Here is a 20,053-nt window from a genome sequence, read left to right as displayed (position 1 = left end):
GGTTCAATGCCATCGTTGGTGAAGTTCAGAATGCTCTTTGATTGTAGGTGAACTATAAATCCCAGCAACTACAACTCCCAAATGACAAAATCAATCCCTCACAACCCTACCAGTATTCAAATTTGGGTGTATCAGGTATTTGTGCCAAATTTGGTCCAGTGAATGAAAATACATCCTGCATATCAGGTATTTACATTCCAATTCACAACAGTAGCAAAATTATGAGGTAGCAACAAAAATAATGTTATAATTGGGGGTCACAACAACATGAGGAACTGTATTAAGGGGTCGCGCCATTAGGAAGGTTGAGAAACACTGTCTTATACAGACCATGCATGCACTGCGGTCAGTGGAGGAGGCCCTCCTCTCAGTCCCACTTTGAACTGATGGGACCGGTTTACCATCAGTCTTGTAGATTTTCATAACTTCAAGACATACCTGACATGCTCAATAGCCAGAGCCGTCTGATCGAACTCTCCCGATTCATCGAAAACAACCCACAGCTCCTGCAATGGCAGCTGATGCTCCTTCAGCTCAAGCAGCTCTTGCATGCGCTCGTGGGTGAAGGCGCTCTCACGGGTCACACACAGGAAGGGCTCACAGAGGCGCACCACAGCTTTGAGGGCAGAATACTCCACATCGACAACCTGTGCGTTGCAAAAGATGCGTGAAGAACATAGCTTTCTGCACTCTACGAAAGCCTACAGTTTGGAAAAGTTTACTTTACTAACACTATCAGTTAGCATTACCAGTGAGGCCACTGTCTGTGAAGTTCTAGAGATCCTCCAGAATCAACTCTCACCATTACATAGCATTAGAAGCATAGAGTTGGGAGAGACTGCATGGGCTATCTACCCCAACATCGGACAGATGGCAAGCTATTTAACCTCAGCAGACTGAAAGCCAAAACCAAGGTCACAACATATTAGAGTTATAGAACTCCAATATGCTGATGACAACGTCCTCTGTGCACATTCAGAAGAATGTGAACCCGGTGGCGCAGTGGGTTAAATCCTTGTGCTGGCAGGACTGAAGACCGATAAGTCGCAGGGTCAAATCCAGGGAGAGGCGGATGAGCTCCCTCTATCAGCTCCAGCTCCTCATGTGGGGACATGAGAGAAGCTTCCCACAAGGATGATAAAAACATGAAATCATCCAGGCGTCCCCTGGGCAACGTCCTTGCAGACGGCCAATTCTCTCACGCCAGAAGTGACTTGCAGTCACTCCTGACACGACAAAAAAAATTCAGAAGACCTATAAGCCACTCTAAACACTTTCACAGAAACATACAAGAAGCTCAGCCTGTCATTGAACAATGAGAAAACCAACGTGCTCTTCCAGCAGTCACCAGCCAATCCCCCTCCAATGCCAGAGATACAGTTAATGGTGTAACATTAGAAAATGTTGAAAATTTCCGCTCCTTTGGCAGCCACCTCTCCACAAAAGTCAACATTGACACCGAAATACAACACCGCCTGAGCTCTGCGAATGCAGTGTTTTTCTGCATGAAGCAGAGAGTGTTTGAGGACTGGGACATCCATAGGGAGACCAAGGTGCTTGTTTATAAAGCTATTGTCCTCCCAACCCTGCTAAACGCCTGCGAAACGTGGACTGTCTACAGACGTCACACACAACTCTAAGAACAATTCCTTCAGGCTCTGAAAAATCCTGCAAATCTCTTGGGAAGACAAATGGACAAATGTCAGTGTGCTGGAAGAAGCAAAGACCACCAGCACTGAAGCCATGGTCCTCTACCATCAACTCTGCTGGACCAGCCACGCTGTCCAGATGCCCGACCACCATCTCCCAAAGCAGCTGCTCTACTCTGAACTCAAGAATGGAAAACGGAATGATGGTGGGCAGGAAAAGAGATTTAAAGATGAGCTCAAAGCCAACCTTAAAAACTGTGACATCGACACCAAGAACTGGGAAGCCCTGGCCCTTGAGCGCTCCAGCTGGAGGTCAGCTGTGACCAGTTGTGGTGAAGAATTTGAAGAGTCAAGAATAGAGGACGAAAGAGAGAAACGTGCCAAGAGGAAGGCACGTCAAGCCAACCCTGACCGGGACCGCCTTTCACCTGGAAACCAATGCCCTCACTGTGGGAGAAGATGCAGGTCAAGAATAGGGCTCCACAGTCACCTACGGACCCACCACCAGAACATCAAACTTGGAGAACAATCCTACTAGGACAACAAAGGATCGCCTAAGTAAGTAAGTCTAGCCCAACAGATGGCCATCCAACCTCCGTTTAAAAGCCTCCAAAGGAGCCTCCACTAAACCCCAAGGCAGTGAGGTCTACTGTTGAGCAACTCTGGATGTTCTACCTAACATTCGGGTGGAATCTCCTTTTCTGTAATTTGAACCCATCACCCTACCGAGTCTCTAGGGCATCAGAAAACAAGCCCACTCCCTCCTCCTTATGACATCCTTTCACATATTTAAGTAAGGCTATCATGTCTTCTCTTCTGCTGGCCAAACATACCCAGCTCTTTCAGATGTTCCTCAGAGGGATTCATGGCCTCCAGACCTTTGATCATTGATCACACCGCTTAGAGTCAATATCTGTCATAGCTTTGCCCTGAATTGGACACAGTGTGATTCCAGATGAGGTCTAACCAAAGCAGAATAGAGAGGGACCATGACTTCCCTCAACCGAGACACCATACTTCTGATGCAGGCCAAAATCCTATTGGCCTTTTTAGCTGCCGCATCACTCTGTTGGTCTGTTGTTCACAGGCCAACAAGTTCAACCTGTTGTCCACAAAGATTCCAAGGTCTATTTCACATGTGACTCTGTTGTCCAGCCAGCCGCCACTCATCCTGCATCTGTGCCTAAGGGCCCGTCTACAATGCCCTTAAATCCCAGGATCTGCCCCTAGATCAATGTTTCTCAACCTGGGGGTCGAGACCCTGAGGGGGTCGCGAGGGGCTGTCAGAAGGGTCGCCAAAGACCATCAGAAAACACAGTATTTTCTGTTGGTCATGGGGGTTCTGTGTGGGAAGTTTAGTCCAATTCTATTGTTGGTATGGTTCAGAATTCTCTTTAATGGTAGGTGAACTATAAATCCCAGCAACTCCAACTTCCAAATGGCAAGGTCTATTTTCCCCAAACTTCATCAGTGTTCACATTTGCGCATAATGAGTATTTGTGCCAGGGTTGGTCCAGACCCATCATTGTTTGAGTCCACAGTACTCTCTGAAGATAGGTGAACTATAACTCCAAAACTCAAGGTCAATGCCCACCAAACCCTTCCAGTATTTTCTGTTGATCATGGGAGTTCTGTGTGTCAAGTTTGGTTCAATTCCATCATTGGTGGAGTTAATGCTCTTTGTTTGTAGATGAACTATAAATCCCAGCAACTACAACTTCCAAATGACAAAATCAATCCCGCCCCCAACTCCACCAGTATTCAAATGTGGGCATATCGGCTATTTGTGCCAGATTTGGTCCAGTGAATGGAAATACATCCTGCATATCAGATATTTACATGATGATTCATAACAGAAGCAAAATTAGTTATGAAGTAGCAACAAAAATAATGTTATGGTTGGGGGACACCACAACCTGAGGAACTGTATTAAGGGGTCACGGTATTAGGAAGGTTGAGAAACACTGAGTTAGATGATATGACACTAGAAGAGGCAACACTCACCTCCACCAGCACCTCAAACACGTTGGTTTGCCAAACCGCTCGCCATCCGGATGGCTCCAAGAGCTTCTCCAAATACTCTGCGGTGAATTCTTTCACTTCTGAGACTTTGCAGTCAGCTAGGAACCAAATTTTAGATGGGAATGGAAGGACAGGGGGAAAAAAAGAAGCAACACATGCTTATCACATATATCAATACCACGATGGGTAGATAATAGAATGAAATGAGAGATAATTAACTGCAAAAGGGCTAATTTCTTCCCCAGTGGGTCAAAGTTTGTCCATGCCTGATCTACACTGTAGAATTAAGGTTGTTTGCAATTTGGAGACGGCCTGTACCAAAGTCGGATGGCTTGCCGTAACAAAACATAGCACATGAATGCAATTGGTTGCGCATGAATCCTAAGTAAATCTGAGCTACCATCAAGAACGTTATTTATGGCATTTATATGTTGTCCTTCTCACTCCAATAGGGACTCAGAGCAGCTTGCAAGTAATATGACTTTGTTGTCGAGCCAGCCATCACCTGTCCTGCATCTGTGCCTAAGAGCCCTGCTCTCGATCCCGCCTGCGTCACAAGCACGGCTGGCGGGGACGAGGGACAGGGCCTTCTCTGTGGTGGCCCCTCGGCTGTGGAACGCCCTTCCCATGGACATTAGATCAGCCTCTTCGTTAATGGTGTTTCGAAGAAAACTAAAAACCTGGCTGTTTGAACAGGCGTTTGGATAAACAGTGCAATTGTTCACGATGAATATAGGAAACGGAATTATGGATGACGAATTGGATCACGATTCTAGTTACGAGACGTTAACGTGTTGATATTGATGTGTTATTACCCTGTATATTATGTTGTTAATGGTTTTTAAATTTTGTATGCTTGTTGGACTGACGTTTTGCTCTTGTTGTGAACCGCGTTGAGTCGCCTATGGGCTGAGAAACTGCGGTATACAAGCAAAGTAAATAAATAAAATAAATAAATAATATATTATTACCATAGCGCAATATTAGTATACTATATATATTTTATATTACATATTATATTATTATTATATTATATTCTTATTGTCTTATTATATATTATTATTATATATTATATATAATATATTATATAATATATTATTATATATTATACTAGCCATCCCCTGCCACACGTTGCTGTGGTCCAGTCTGTGTATATGTGTTTTCTGTGTACATATATTTGTGTGTGTATATATATTATGGTTTGGTGCATGTGTTGTAAAGTAATTTTTGTTTTTTGGCTTTTTAAGTCTCTTCTGCTGTGTTTTTCAGAGTTTTTTATGAGTGGTGGTCACTTGTTGGCCTGAGAGGTGCCTTGTGTCCAAATTTCGTGTCTATTCGTCCAGTGGTTTTTGAGTTACGTTAATCCCACAAACAAACATTACATTTTTATTTATATAGACTAGCCGTCCCCTGCCACACGTTGCTGTGGAACCGTCTGTGTATATGTAATTGTGTGCATATATAAGCAGATATGTTTGTATATATTTGTGTATATTTGTATATAAGTGTGTTTGTGTATATATGTGGTTTTGCGCATGTCCCTCTTCACAGGTCAAGAAGTCCAGGTTATAAAAGCTCTAAATAAATAATAAATAAATAAATGTGTTGTAATGTATTTTTTGTTTTTGGCTTTTTAAGTACCTTCTGCTGTGTTTTTCAGTGTTTTTATGAGTGATGGTCACTTGTTGGCTTGATAGGTGTATTGTGTCCAAATCTGGTGTCAATGTGTCCAGTGGTTTTTGAGTTACGTTAATCCCACAAATGAATATTACATTTTTAATTATATAGAAGACTAGCCGTCCCCTGCCATGTGTTGCTGTGGTCTAGCCTGTCTATTAGGCTTGGGCAATCCATGGTTCTAAATGGTTCTAAAGTACTTACAAAACTAAAGTTCTGGTGGTGAAAATTTCAGAACTCCAACAAAACTTTCAAAATTTAATTATTATTTCATTATTGGTGATTTTAATAACAGAACCAATTAGGAACTGCCATTTATTATGAAATTTTGAGAGTTTTGTTAGAGTTCTGAAATTTTCACCACCAGAACTTTAGTTTTGTAAGTACTTTAGAACCATTTAGAACCATGGATTGCCCAAGCCTACTGTCTATGTGTTTTGTGTATGTATATTTGTGTATATATGTATATATGTATTTGTGTATATATATATATGTGTGTGTGTGTGGTTTTGCGAATGTGTTGTAATGTGTTTTTTTATTTTTTGGATTTTTAAGTCGTCCCCTGCCATGTGTTGCTGTGGTTGCTGTGGTTCAGTCTGTGTATATGTATTTTGTGTGTATGTATATGTGTATATGTATGTTTATACATTTATATATTTGTGTATATGTATATATGTGGTTTTGCACACGCGTTGTAATGTATTTTTTGTTTTTTGGCTTTTTAAGTCTCCTCCGCTGTTTTTTTTAGTGTTTTTGTGAGTGATGGTCACTTGTTGGCCTGAGAGGTGTCTTGTGTCCAAATTGTGTCCAAATTTGGTGTCAATTCGTCCAGTGGTTTTTGAGTTATGTTCATCCCACAAACGAACATTACATTTTTTATTTATATAGATAATATATTCTTATTAGTATTTTCTTACCCAGCATGTAGTCTTGGTAGGCTTTGAACCGCTCGTAAAAGAGGAGGTTGTTGGTCTGGAAGGTGTCTGGGAAGAGAGCATTGCTCTGCAAGCAGTGCCTCTGCAAAGTCGTCCTTGGCTGGTCCTGACTCTCGTGATCACTGCAGCTGCTGCATTCACTGTTCTCACTGTCTTCATCTTGGATCAAAGAGGAGATTTGTTTAATTACTTTTATTATCAGTTATAACATTTCAATTAGGGAGGCTAAAATGTTCCCCTCCTTGCACTCCTTCCACTATGGAAATTTTTTTCCCAACTTTCTTTTTACTATACACTAGCTTGAGTACCCGGCGTTGCCTGGGTATGTTATTTTACCAAATGCATAAGGCTCTGAGTGAACTACAACTCACATCACGCCACGTTAACCGCCTGCAATTCCATCAGTAATTAAAGTTTGTCATGTTGTGCAAGTTTGCTCTTGATCAGAGTTTCTCAACCTGGGGGTCGGGAAGGGGGTTTCATAGGAGTCACCAAAGACCACCAGTAACACATATTTCTGACTAGCCATCCCCTGCCACGCGTTGCTGTGGCCCAGTCTAGTGATCTGGAAAATAAACTAATGAGAAAGTGTTGGTTTCTAATATATGTAATTATGCTTGTAGGTAAACAGTATTTCTTGCTGTTTCTGTGTCAGTGTTGATGTGGAGATTGTCTTGTTTGCCTACTCTGAAACAGGCAACATATCACTGTCATTGTTTAGGGGTCCCTTTCAAATCTTGGATACTATATCTCTCTGTGTGTGAATCATATCTACCTATCTATATCTCTGGCTGGATGGCTCTTTGTCAGGAGGGCTTTGATTACATTTACTTGTCCTAGTGAGTTGGACTGAATGGCCTTAAGTATTTTCTGGTGTTCATGGGGGTTCTGTGTGGGAAGTTTGGCCCAATTCTATCATTGGTGGGGTTCAGAATGCTCTTTGATTGTAGGTGAACTATAAATCCCAGTAACTACAACTCCCAAATGTCGAGGTCTATTTCCCCCAAACTCCATCTGTGTTCATATTTGGGCATATGGAATATTTGTGCCAAGTTTGGTCCAGATCCATTATTGAGTCCACAGTGCTCTCTGGATGTGGGTGAACTACAACTCCCAAACTCAAGGTCAATGCCCAACAAACCCTTCTTGTGTTTTCTGTTGGTCATGAGAGTCCTGTATGCCATGTTTGGTTCAATTCCATCATTGGCAGAGTTCAGAATGCTCCTTGATTGTAGGTGAACTATAAATCCCAGCAACTACAACTCCCAAATGACAAGATCAAATTTTTTTTGAGTGATGGTCACTCGTTGGCCTGATAGGTGTCTTGTGTCCAAATTTAGTGTCAATTTGTCCAGTGGTTTTTGAGTTCTGTTAATCCCACAAACGAACATTACATTTTTATTTATACAGATGGTCTGAGGAACCCCTTTGGCAGAGAAGGCTGAAGATCTCTCCGCCTTCCTGCTACTCTCTGGGTATAGATGAACTACAACTCCAAAACTCAAGGTCAATGGTCACCAAACCCTTCTAGTATTTTCTATTGTTCGTGGGGGTTCTGTGTGGGAAGTTTGGCCCAATTCTATCATTGGTGGAGTTCAGAATGCTTTTTGATTGTAGGTGAACGATAAATCCTAGCAACTACAACTCCCAAATGTCAAATCTATTTTCCCCAAACTCCACCAGTGTTCACACTTGGGCATAGTGAATATCTGTGCCAAGTTTGATCCAGATCCCTCATTGTTTGAGTCAACCATGCTCTCTGGATGTAGGTGAACTACAACTCCAAAACTCAAGGTCAATGCCCACCAAATCTTTCCATTATTTTCTCTTTCTCATGGAAGTTTTGTGCCATCCATCGTTGCTGGAGTTCAGAATGCTCTTTGATTGTAGGTTCACTATAAATCCCAGCAACTACAACTCCCAAATGACAATATCATGTCATCTATCTGCTATAAGTATATCTAATTCCCATGGTTCCATAACATTACTCAAAGCCCTATCAAGCCGCATTATTTATTTATCGTGTCAGGAGCAACCAGGCATTTGTATTACATTTTTAACAAAACAAACAAACAGACAAAACACAGAGTTTGCAAGCTTAGTAGTTGATTAAATCAAACCGCATTAATTCTGCAGTGTAGACACACCCAAAGTAGTTAATGGAGGATTTTAATCAACTTTACAGTGAGTAAATCAATTTGGTAATCCATTGATTATATCATGTCAACAGATAGATGATACCCATCATGCGTCATCACTCTGTCATTGATCTATTTTCTATGTATCCATCAAAGGCCCCTTCTACCCTGCCATATAATCCAGATTATCTTCTTTGAACCGGATTATTTGAGTCCACATGGCCATCTAATCCAGTTCAAAGCAGATAATCTGGATTTTATTTGGCAGGGTAGAAGGGGCCTTAATCCATGATAGATAGTGATGGTATTGATGGTAGTTGTAGTTGCTGGGATGAATTTATCAAAATAATGATATTATAATAATAATGTTGTTTGTTTGTTTGTTTATTTACAACATTTCTATGCCGCCCTTCTCACCCCAAAGGGGACTCAGAGCAGCTCACAAGATATATATATATATACATACAATATATTATATTGTTAGCATAGTACAATATCAGTATTATATATTACTATATTGTACTATACCATTATGTTGTAATATTATTAGTCATATTACATGTAATATAAAAATATATATTTATAATATTGTATTATCATTATTAGTAGTATTATATTATATTACATTATAATATTATAAATATGATATGTATATACAATATATTATATTATTAGCATAGTACAGTACAATATCAGTATTAAATATTACTATATGGTACTATACCATTATATTGTAATATTATTAGTAACATTACAAGTAATATAAAATATATAATTATATCATATTGTTAGTATTAGTATATTGTATTACATTATAATAATATAAATATTATATGAATATACAATCTATTATATTATTAGTATAGTACAATATCAGCATTATTTACTGTATTGTACTATACCATTATATTGTAATATTATTAGAAATATTACATGTATTATAAAATATATCATTATAATATTGTATTAGTATTATATGGTATTACATTGTAATATTATAAATATTATATGTATATACAATATATTACATTATGTTATTAGTAATATATTGTATTATGTTATAATATTATAAATATTATATTATATACAATATATTATTTTATTAATATTATATTGTTTTACATTATATTATAAATATATGTATCTACAATATATTATATTATTAGCATAGTACAGTATTAGTATTAAATATTACTATATTGTACTATAAGATTATACTCTAATATTATTAGAAATATTACATTTATAATATTGTATTATTAGTATTATATGGTATTACATTATAACATTATAAATATTATATATGCATTATATTATTAGCATCGTACAGTTTCAATATTAAATATTACTATATTGTACTATAGCATTATATTGTAATATTATTAGTAATATTCCTCGTAATATAAAATATATCATTATCATATTCTATTACTACTAATATAATATTGTATTACATTATAATATTATAAATATTACTACTAATAATAATATATTATTAGTAAAGCACATAATAATACATACTATCTTCCTTGTAATATAAAATATATCATTGTCATATTCTATTACTAGTAGTATAATATTGTATTACATTATAATATTATAAATATTACTACTAATAATAATATTATATTATTAGTAAAGGGCATGATAATACATACTATCTTCCTTGTAATATAAAATATATAATTATCATATTGTATTAGTAGTAGTAGTAGTAGTATTATATTGTATAACATTACAATATTATAAATATTACTACTAATAATAATATTATATTATTAGTAAAGCACATAATAATACATACTATCTTCCTTGTAATGTAAAATATATAATTATCATATTCTGTTATTAGTAGTATTATATTGTATTACATTACAATATTATAAATATTACTACTACTAATAATATTATATTATTAGTAAAGCACATGACAATACATACTATCTTCCTTGTAATGTAAAATATATAATTATCATATTGTATTATTATTAGTAGTAGTATTACATGGTATTACATTATAATATTATAAATAGTACTACTAATAATAACATATTATTAGTAAAGCACATAATAATACATGCTATCTTCCTTGTAATATAAAATATATCATTGTCATATTGTATTACTAGTAATATTATATTGTATTACATTATAATATTATAAATACAACTAATAATATAATCTTATTATTAGTACTATTTATAATATTATAATGTAATACAATATTATATTATTAGTAAAGGACATAATAATACATACTATTCCTTGTAATATAAAATATATCATTATCATATTCTATTACTAGTAGTAATATTATATTGTATAACATTATATTATTATAAATAGTACTACTAATAGTATTATATGGTATTACATTATAATATTATAAATATTACTAGTAATCATAATATATTATTAGTAAAGCACATAATAACACATACTATCTTCCTTGTAATATAAAATATATCATTATCATATTCTATTATTAGTAGTATTATATTGTATTACATTATATTATTATAAATAGTACTAATAATATAATCTTATTATTAGTACTAATTATATTATAGTGTAATACAATATTATATTATTAGTAAAGCACATAATAATACATGCTATCTTCCTTGTAATATAAAATATATCATTATCATATTCTATTACTAGTAGTAATATTATATTGTATTATATTATAATATTATAAATAGTACTAATAATATAATCTTATTATTAGTACTATTTATAATATTACAATGTAATACAATATTATATCATTAGTAAAGCACATAATAATACATACTATCTTCCTTGTAATATAAATCATTATCATATTCTATTATTAGTAGTAGTATTATATTGTATTACATAATACATATTGTATTATATTAGTAGTATTGTATTGTATTGCTATGGAACCAGGGGAGTTAGATAGTTTGTATTGTCATGTGCTTTACTAATAATATATTATTATTAGTAATATTTATAATATTATAGTGTAATACAATATTATATTATTAGTAAAGCACATGACAATACATACTATCTTCCTTGTAATATAAAATATATCATTATCATATTCTATTATTATTAGTATTATATTGTATTACATTACAATATTATAAATAGTACTAATAATATAATATGATTAGTACTATTTATAATATTACAGTGTAATACAATATTATATCATTAGTAAAGCACATAATAATACATACTATCTTCCTTGTAATATAAAATATATCATTAAAATATTGTATTATTAGTAGTAATATTATATTGTATTACATTATAATATTATAAATATGTACAATATATTATATTATTGGCATAGTACAATATCAATATTAAATATTGATCAATATTTAATATCAATAATTAATATTGTAGTACAAGATTATATTGTAATATTATTAGTAATATTCCTTGTAATATAAAATATATCATTATCATATTGTATTATTAGTAGTATTATATTGTATAACATTATTATTATAAATAGTACTAATATTAATATATTATGTGTAAAGCACATGACAATACATACTCTCTTCCTTGTAATATAAAATATATCATTAAAATATTCTATTATTAGTAGTATTATATTGAATTACATTACAATATTACTAATATTACTAATAATAATATATTATTATTAGTAAAGCACATGACAATACATTCTACCTAACTCCCCTGCTTCCATAGCATGACTCAAAGCGGTACCAAACCGCGTTAATTCGTTAGTGTAGATGCCCCCTGAAGTTTTGGAGCAGGGCGAAAGCGGGACAAGGGACTTGCCTGGTTTCAGGGCGCGGCGGCTTCCTTCCGGCTCGGAGCTGCTGCCATCCGAAGCGGGAGGCAAAGGGTCTCCTTCTCCTGCTCCTCGGGGCTGTTCTTCCTCCTCCTTCTCCTTGTCCTCGCTTCTGTCCGGGTTCCCCTCCTCTTCCTCCCCGGGGAAAGGCCTCCTCTGCTCGGGCTCAGCCATAGCCAGGCCTTCCTTCGGTTGACCTCCTTCCTCCCGACGCGCTCCTTCCTGATTTCAAACCTTCCCGGGCGGCCAGCCTCTCCCGCGTGACGTCAGGCCACCAGCGCTGCCATTGGTCCGCGAGGGGGAAACTCCTGCCGCAATGCAGCCAATGGGAGAAGAAGGAAAGGGGGGTTCTGGAACGTTGGGGGAAATGTGGGCGTGGCTTTAAAGTTATATACCGGAAGAAGCCTACTCTAATCTATTTATTGATTTACTAGCCATCCCCTGCCAGGTGTTGCTGTGGCCCAGCCTGTGTAGATGTGTATTGTCGAAGGCTTTCATGGCCGGAATCACTGGGTTGTTGTAGGTTTTTTCAGGCTATGTGGCCATGGTCTAGACCAGGGGTCCTCAAACTTTTTAAACCAGGGACCAGTTTACTGTCCCTCAGACCGATGGAGGGCCGGACTATAGGTTTTTTTTTTATAAAATCAATTAAAAAATTCCTCTGCACATTGCACATATCTTATTTTGCTGTGTGGAAGGGCCCTTCGAGGGGGTTCTTTCTCGCCTTCTTTAGGCAGTAATTCCAGGACCAGAGAATGGGAAATCTTCCTATTTCTAGTCTGACCAAAAATCCAGCTACCAGTATTTAAAAAACTCTGTAAATAAAGAACAACACTCAAACACAGGGGAACTCCAGACAAGAAAAATCAGGGCCAGCTAATCATCTCTCAACTAAGGATTCTCCCTAAAAACTGTCAGGCTATGAAATGGCAATCAAGGTGGCCAATTGAAACATTCATACCTACCTCCAACAGACAAGAGTTCTTTCTCTCACCCTGGATCTTCCACAATTTTCCTCTGACATGAAGTCCAGTCGTGTCTGACTCTGGGGTGCTCATCTACATTTCTAAGTCGAAGAGCCGGCGTTGTTCATAGACACCTCCAAGGTCATGTGGCCAGCATGACTGCATGTAGCGCCGGGGCAGCCTCCCTTGGCTGGCTCACGCTGTCCATCAGGCCTGACGGATAGCGTGAGCCTGCCAAGGGAGGAGCAGGCCCGCGCGGCCTACTTGCGAGTAGACCACGCGGCGCAGCCTCCCTTGGCTGGCTTGTGCGGCCTACTTGTGAGTAGACCACGCAGGCCTGCTCCTCCCTTGGCTGGCTCACGCTGTCCATCAGGCCTGATGGATAGCGTGAGCCTGCCAAGGGAGGCGCAGGCCCGCGCGGCCTACTTGTGAGTAAAGCACTTCACGAGGTGCTTTACTCGCAAGTAGACCATGCGGAGCAGCCTCCCTTGGCTGGCTCACGCTGTCCATCGGGCCCCATAGACAACGTGAGCCAGCCAACGGAGGGGCACTGTGTGGGGGGGGCGCTCCTCCTCCGCGGGCCGGATCAGGGCCCTTGGCGGGCTGGAAGTGGCCCACGGGCCGTAGTTTGGGGACCCCTGGTCTAGAGGCATTCTCTCCTGATGTTACGCCTGCATCTATGGCAAGCATCCTCAAAGGTAGTAAGGTCTGTTGGAACTAGGGAAAGGGGTTTATATTAGGGCTGTGCAACCACGGAAGAATTTGTTTCTAAACTCGATTCGTTTTTAGGGGTTTTTTGCGTTTCGTTATTTAAAAGAATTCCGAAAATTTTCTTTTAAAAAGTTCGATATTTACGAAATTTCGGAAATTACGAATCAATTACGAATCAATTCGTTAATGGCGGACGCGACCGCGCAATACGCTAAAAAAAACCTCCAAATGGGACAGGGGGAACTTCTGAAGCTTCCCTCTCCCTCTGTTGTTGACTGTTGGTGTGATAATTATATATTTTTTTCACTGATAAAACAAACAACAACTATAAAACTTGCACCAGACATGCAGAAATAATAACGAAACGATTACGAATCGATTACGAAACAATTACGAAACAAATTGAAAAATTCGTTCCGATTTTTAGTTCCTCCTGAATGGTTCAATATCGTTTCGTTATCCAAAAAATAACAAATTACGAAATTAATGAACGAAACCGCACAGCCCTAGTTTATATATCTGTGGAATGACCAGGGTGGGACAAAGGACTCTTGCCTGCTGGAGCTAGGTGTGAATGTTTCAACTGACCACCTTAATTAGATTTGATTGCCTGGCAGTGCCTGGAGCAATCTTTTGTTGAGAGGTGATTAGATGTCCTTGTTTGTTTCCTCTCTGTTGTTGTACTGTTGCAGTTTTAGAGTTTTTTTTAATACTGGTAGCCAGATTTTATTCACTTTCATGGTTTCCTCCTTTCTGTTGAAATTGTCCACATGCTTCTTGTGGATTTCAATAGCTTCTCTGTGTATATGTATTGGCAGGAGCTGGGGCTGACAGTGGAAGCTCATGCCACTCCCCAGATTCAAACCTGCAACCTTTAGGTCAACAAACTCAGCACTTTAACCCACTACATGTATATATACGTGTATGTGTGTTTGCTTATATAATGTCAAGGGGAAATTTTTACCTTTAATATAATATAGTTTTATTTTAAACTAGCCGTCCCCTGCCACACGTTGCTGTCGCCCAGCCTGTGTCTCTGAGTTTTGGGTGTGTATATATGTGTATATGTGTGTTTGCATACATAATGTCAAGGGGAAACTTTTACCTTTAATAACATGAAGTTCAATCGTGTCCAACAATGGGGTGTGGTGCTCATCTCCATTTCTAAGCCGAAGAGCCGGTCTTGTCCGTAGACACTTCCAAGGTCATGTGGCCATCATGACTTCATGGTGCGCCGTTACCTTCTCGCCACAGCAGTACCTACTGATCTACTCACATTTGCATGTTTTCAAACTGCTAGGTTGGCAGGAGCTGGGGCTGACAGTGGAAGCTCATGCCACTCCCCGGATTCATACCTGCAACCTTTCGGTCAACAAGCTCAGCGCTTTAACCCACTGCGCCACCGGGGGCTCCAACCTTTAATATAATAAAGTTTTATTTTAAACTAGCCGTCCCCTGCCACACATTGCTGTGGCCCAGTCTGTGTATATGTATTTCATGTGTGTATATGTGTGTGTATATATTTTATATGTATATGTGTTTTTGCATATATATATGTGGCTTTGCTCATGCGTTGTAATGCTTTTTTTGTTTGTTTTTTGGCTTTTTAAGTCTCTTCTGCTGTGTTTTTCGGGTTTTTATGAGCGATGGTCACTCATTGGCCTGAGAGGTGTCTTGTGTCCAAATTTGGTATCAATTCGTCCAATGGTTTTTGAGTTATGTCAATCCCACAAACAAACATTACATTTTTATTTATATAGAGTAGCCGTCCCCTGCCACCCATTGTTGTGGTCCAGTCTGTGTATATGTGCTTTGTGTGTGTATATATTTGTGTATATGTGTATGTGTGTGTGTGGTTTTGTGCATATGTTGTAATGTATTTTTTATCATTTTTTGGCTTTTTAAGTCTCTTCCACTCTGTTTTTCAGCGTTGCTGTGGTCCAGTCCGTGTATATGTGTTTTGTGTGTGTGTATATATATGTTTATGTGTGTGTGTGTATATGTGTGTTTTGTGTGTGTATGTATGTATGTATGTGTGTGTGTGTGTGTATATATATATATATATATAAAACGGCGCTCCATGCAGTCATGCCGGCCACATGACCTTGGAGGTGTCTATGGACAACACTGGCTCTTCGGCTTAGAAATGGAGATGAGCACCACACCCCCAGAGTCAGACATGACTGGACTTAATGTCAGGAGACTACCTTTACCTATATATAGGTAAAGGTAAAGGTAGTCCCCTGACATTAAGTGCAGTCATGTCTGACTCTGGGGTGTGGTGCTCATCTCCATTTCTAAGCCGAAGAGCCAGTGTTGTCCATAGACACCTCCAAGGTCATGTGGCCGGCATGACTGCATGGAGCGCCGTTACCTTCCCGCCGGAGCGGTACCTATTGATCTACTCACATTTGCATGTTTTCGAACTGCTAGGTTGGCAGAAGCTAGGGCTGACAGCGGAAGCTCACGCCGCTCCCCGGAATCGAACCTGCGACCTTTCGATCAACAAGCTCAGCAGCTCAGTGCTTTATATATTTGGGTGTGTATATATATGTGGGCGCATATATATGTGTGTATATATCCATGTATTTGTGTGTTTATATGTGTACATGCATATAGTATTTTGTTGTTGTTATTGTAATGGGAACTGCAGTCCTGCTGTGTGTTGTCTCTTATCCACGAAGAATGGCTCTGTGGAAAGATTTGGAGTATGACTTCACTCCTGTTGCCACAGGGGGGCAACACAACATTTCAATTTTGCTCAGTGCAGGCAAGTGCCCATGTATGCAATGCATCCCTTTGTCTCACACACTAAAGCAGTGCATCATTCTGTATATGGTTGATTTGTGGATGCAACAACATCAAGTTTTATAATGTTTTTAACATGTTATATGTTTCCAGTAAATCTAGGGATGAGAAAAACAGTATACATATACAGTAAATAAATAAATGAATAATAGTTATGAGCAATAGGAATATAGTGTCTAGATCCAGGGAAGTCATGCTCCCATGCTCTATTCCGTCTTAGTTAGACCACACCTGGAATATTGTGTCCAATTCTGGGCACCACAATTCAAGAGAGATATTGACAAGCTGGAATGTGTCCAGAGGAGGGCAACTAAAACGATCAAGGGTCTGGAGAACAAGCCTTATGAGGAGCGGCTTAAAGAGCTAGGCATATTTAGCCTGAAGAAGAGACGGCTGAGAGGAGATGTGATAGACATGTATAAGTACGCGAGAGGAAGTCACAGGGAGGAGGGACCAAGCTTGTTTTCTGCTGCCCTGAAGACTAGGATGCTGCACAATGGCTTCAAACCATAGGAAAGGAGATCCCACCTGAACATTAGGAAGAACTTCCTAACTGTGAGAGCCGTTCAGCAGTGGAACTCTCTGCCCTGGAGTGTGGTGGAGGTTCCTTCTTTGGAAGCTTTTAAACAGAGGCTGGAGGCCATCTGTCGGGGGTGCTTTTAATGTGATTTCCAGAGGGTTGGACTGGATGGCCCACAAGGTCTCTTCCAACTCTATTATCTATTCATTTATTTATTTATTTACAGCATTTCTATTCCACCCTTCTCACCCCACAAGGGACTCAGGGCAGATCACAATGCACATATACATCGCAAACATTCAATGCCATAGACCATCAACATATATAAACAGAGACACAGAGGCTATTTAACTTTCCAGTTTCATGAGAATATGCTTTTTGAATTCTGACCACCGGGGGAGCTGTCGCTTCACCATCCACTTGTGACACCGATGGAGTACTTCCTCATTCTTTTGCACACTGCTGGAGAATTTTATGGCGTCGTAAATTCCTTAAATTAGCCTTCCCCGCATAAGCGGTACCTAAATTTCCTACTTGACAGATGCAACTGTCTTTCGGGCTGCAAAGGTCGACAGCAAGCTAGACAAATGGCTGGAAGCTCACTCCAACCTGGGCTGGCTTCGAACTCATGACCTTTTGGTCAGTAGTGATTTAATGCAGCTGCACTACAACCCAGTCCAACTCTGGGATTCTATTATTCTATAATATTTGTGAGTTATACTTAATTTGTTTACTGTTATTTACTTTCCATGTAATTGATATGTTCACTTCTGCTGTTTGCTATGTGCTGATTTGTTGTTATTGACAGTATATTGGCTGTTGTTATAATCCACTCTCCAATGCCAGTGATACAGCTTAATGGTGTAACATTAGAAAATGTTGATCATTTCCGCTACTTTGGCAGTCACCTCTCCACCAAAGTCAACATCGACACCGAAATACAACACCGCCTGAGCTCTGCAAGTGCAGCATTTTCCAGAATGAAGCAGAGAGTGTTTGAGGACCGGGACATCCGTAGGGAGACCAAGGTGCTTGTTTATAAAGCTATTGTCCTCCCAACCCTGCTCTATGCCTGTGAGACGTGGACTGTCTACAGACGTAACATGCAACTCCTGGAACAATTCCATCAGCGCTGCCTCCGGAAAATCCTGCAAATCTCTTGGGAAGACAAGCGGACAAACATCAGCGTGCTGGAAGAAGCAAAGACCACCAGCATTGAAGCGATGGTCCTCCGCCACCAACTTCGCTGGACCGGCCATGTTGTCTGGATGCCCAACCACCGTCTCCCAAAGCAGTTGCTCTACTCCGAACTCAAGAACGGAAAATGGAATGTTGGTGGGCAGGAAAAGAGATTGAAAGATAGGCTCAAAGCCAACCTTAAAAACTCTGGCATAGCCACTGAGAACTGGGAAGCCCTGGCCCTTGAGCACTCCAGCTGGAGGTCAGCTGTGACCAGCAGTGCTGCAGAATTTGAGGAGGCACGAGTGGAGGGTGAAAAAGAGAAACGTACCAAGAGGAAGGCGCGTCAAGCCAACCCTGGCCGAGACCGTCTTCCACCTGGAAACCAATGCCCTCACTGCGGAAGAAGATGCAGAGCAAGAATAGGGCTCCACAGCCACATATGGACCCACAAGAATATTGGAAGACAATCATCCTCGGAAAGTGAGGGATTGCCTAAGTAAAGTAATCCACTCTGAGTCCCCTCGGGGAGATGGGCTACGAGGGATTGCCTAAGTAAATAATGCATTTTCAAACTGCATTATATAGCAATGTAAATGGGTGCAAAGAAATGGAAATGTCGAAGTCCAGTGTGCATAATTGTGATGCTGAACAGGTTCATATTTTTTCTATCTGTCCAGAGAGGGAGAGGTAGGAAGATAGGTAAATAAACAGATAGATTCCTCAGCATTAATGACTGGTCAAATCCTTGCCTGCTGATATGTTTTTCAGCAAACAGCCTTATTATCTTCATTGGCAATATATAAAAAAAAATAAAAGCCAAGACCCACAGTTTGCAGAATAGATGGAGTGTCTCATTAAACAGATGCCAGAAGTCATCCCATTCAAGCCAATTAAACTGCACATCTTTCCTGAGATGGAAGTAATTGAGACCTTATTGGTTTCCCTTTGTCTCCGCCCGGATCTGCTAACGTTTTGTCTTCTCCTTCTCTTTTGGGAGATATTCCTTCACAACAATAAATCCAGTTTTGGCTAGATTCCAATATTGCATTTTCTATGGATAAATGCTATTAAATTGGATGCGATTTAGTTCTGGCTTGATGGCTTGAGATCAGCCCTATCTGAATATCAGCTGAAGATATTCTCCCATAGAAGGACTTAGTTTCGGCACTTTTAAAGGAGGCATTTGTGTCCCACCGTACATTGTTGGAAACTGTGGTCAGTGTCATATAAAGCAGTTTAGAAGTGGTGACCCATTGGCCCGAACTCCTCGATCCCCGAGGGAGGCTCTCCTTTCGCCCTTGCCATTATCACAGGATCATCTTGTAAACACAAGGGAGAGAGCCTTCTCCTCTGTGGCCCCCCGACTCTGGAACTCATTGCCCGGTGAGATTAGTAAGGCCCCCACCTTAGAAATTTTCAAGAGGGATCTCAAAACCTGGATTGTATCCCGCCTCCATCTCCTCAAAGAGATTCGGGGCAGCTTATTACATATGGCACAACGTGCCTGGAACAATGCATAAAATAAATACACAATCCAATAAAAGATAAGATCAATAGCATATAAAACAATGGTTTAAACTCAAAACAGTGCCCAATAACCTATGATGTTGTAAAACATGTCCAACTGTAACCAGGAACGGG

General features: G+C 39.0%; 1 protein-coding gene across 1 annotated transcript in view; it reads right to left on the bottom strand.

Moving 5' to 3' along the window:
• SHCBP1 (SHC binding and spindle associated 1) overlaps positions 1–12,506 on the bottom strand; it is a 44,907-nt gene extending 32,401 nt beyond the window's left edge. Inside the window, exons 1-4 of the mRNA XM_060788437.2 lie at positions 12,214–12,506; positions 6,266–6,442; positions 3,654–3,769; positions 439–647 (exon numbers count right to left, since the gene is read on the bottom strand). Coding sequence (XP_060644420.2) covers positions 439–647; positions 3,654–3,769; positions 6,266–6,442; positions 12,214–12,400 — 689 coding nt within the window. The 5' untranslated portion in view covers positions 12,401–12,506. The remainder of the gene's footprint in view (positions 1–438; positions 648–3,653; positions 3,770–6,265; positions 6,443–12,213) is intronic.
• Positions 12,507–20,053: the final 7,547 nt, after the last annotated feature.

Source organism: Anolis sagrei, chromosome 8, assembly GCF_037176765.1.
Source record: "Anolis sagrei isolate rAnoSag1 chromosome 8, rAnoSag1.mat, whole genome shotgun sequence".
Classification (NCBI taxonomy): Eukaryota; Metazoa; Chordata; class Lepidosauria; order Squamata; family Dactyloidae; genus Anolis; species Anolis sagrei.
Note: the sequence above shows the minus strand (reverse complement) of the source record. Positions and strands in the feature narration are given on the sequence as shown.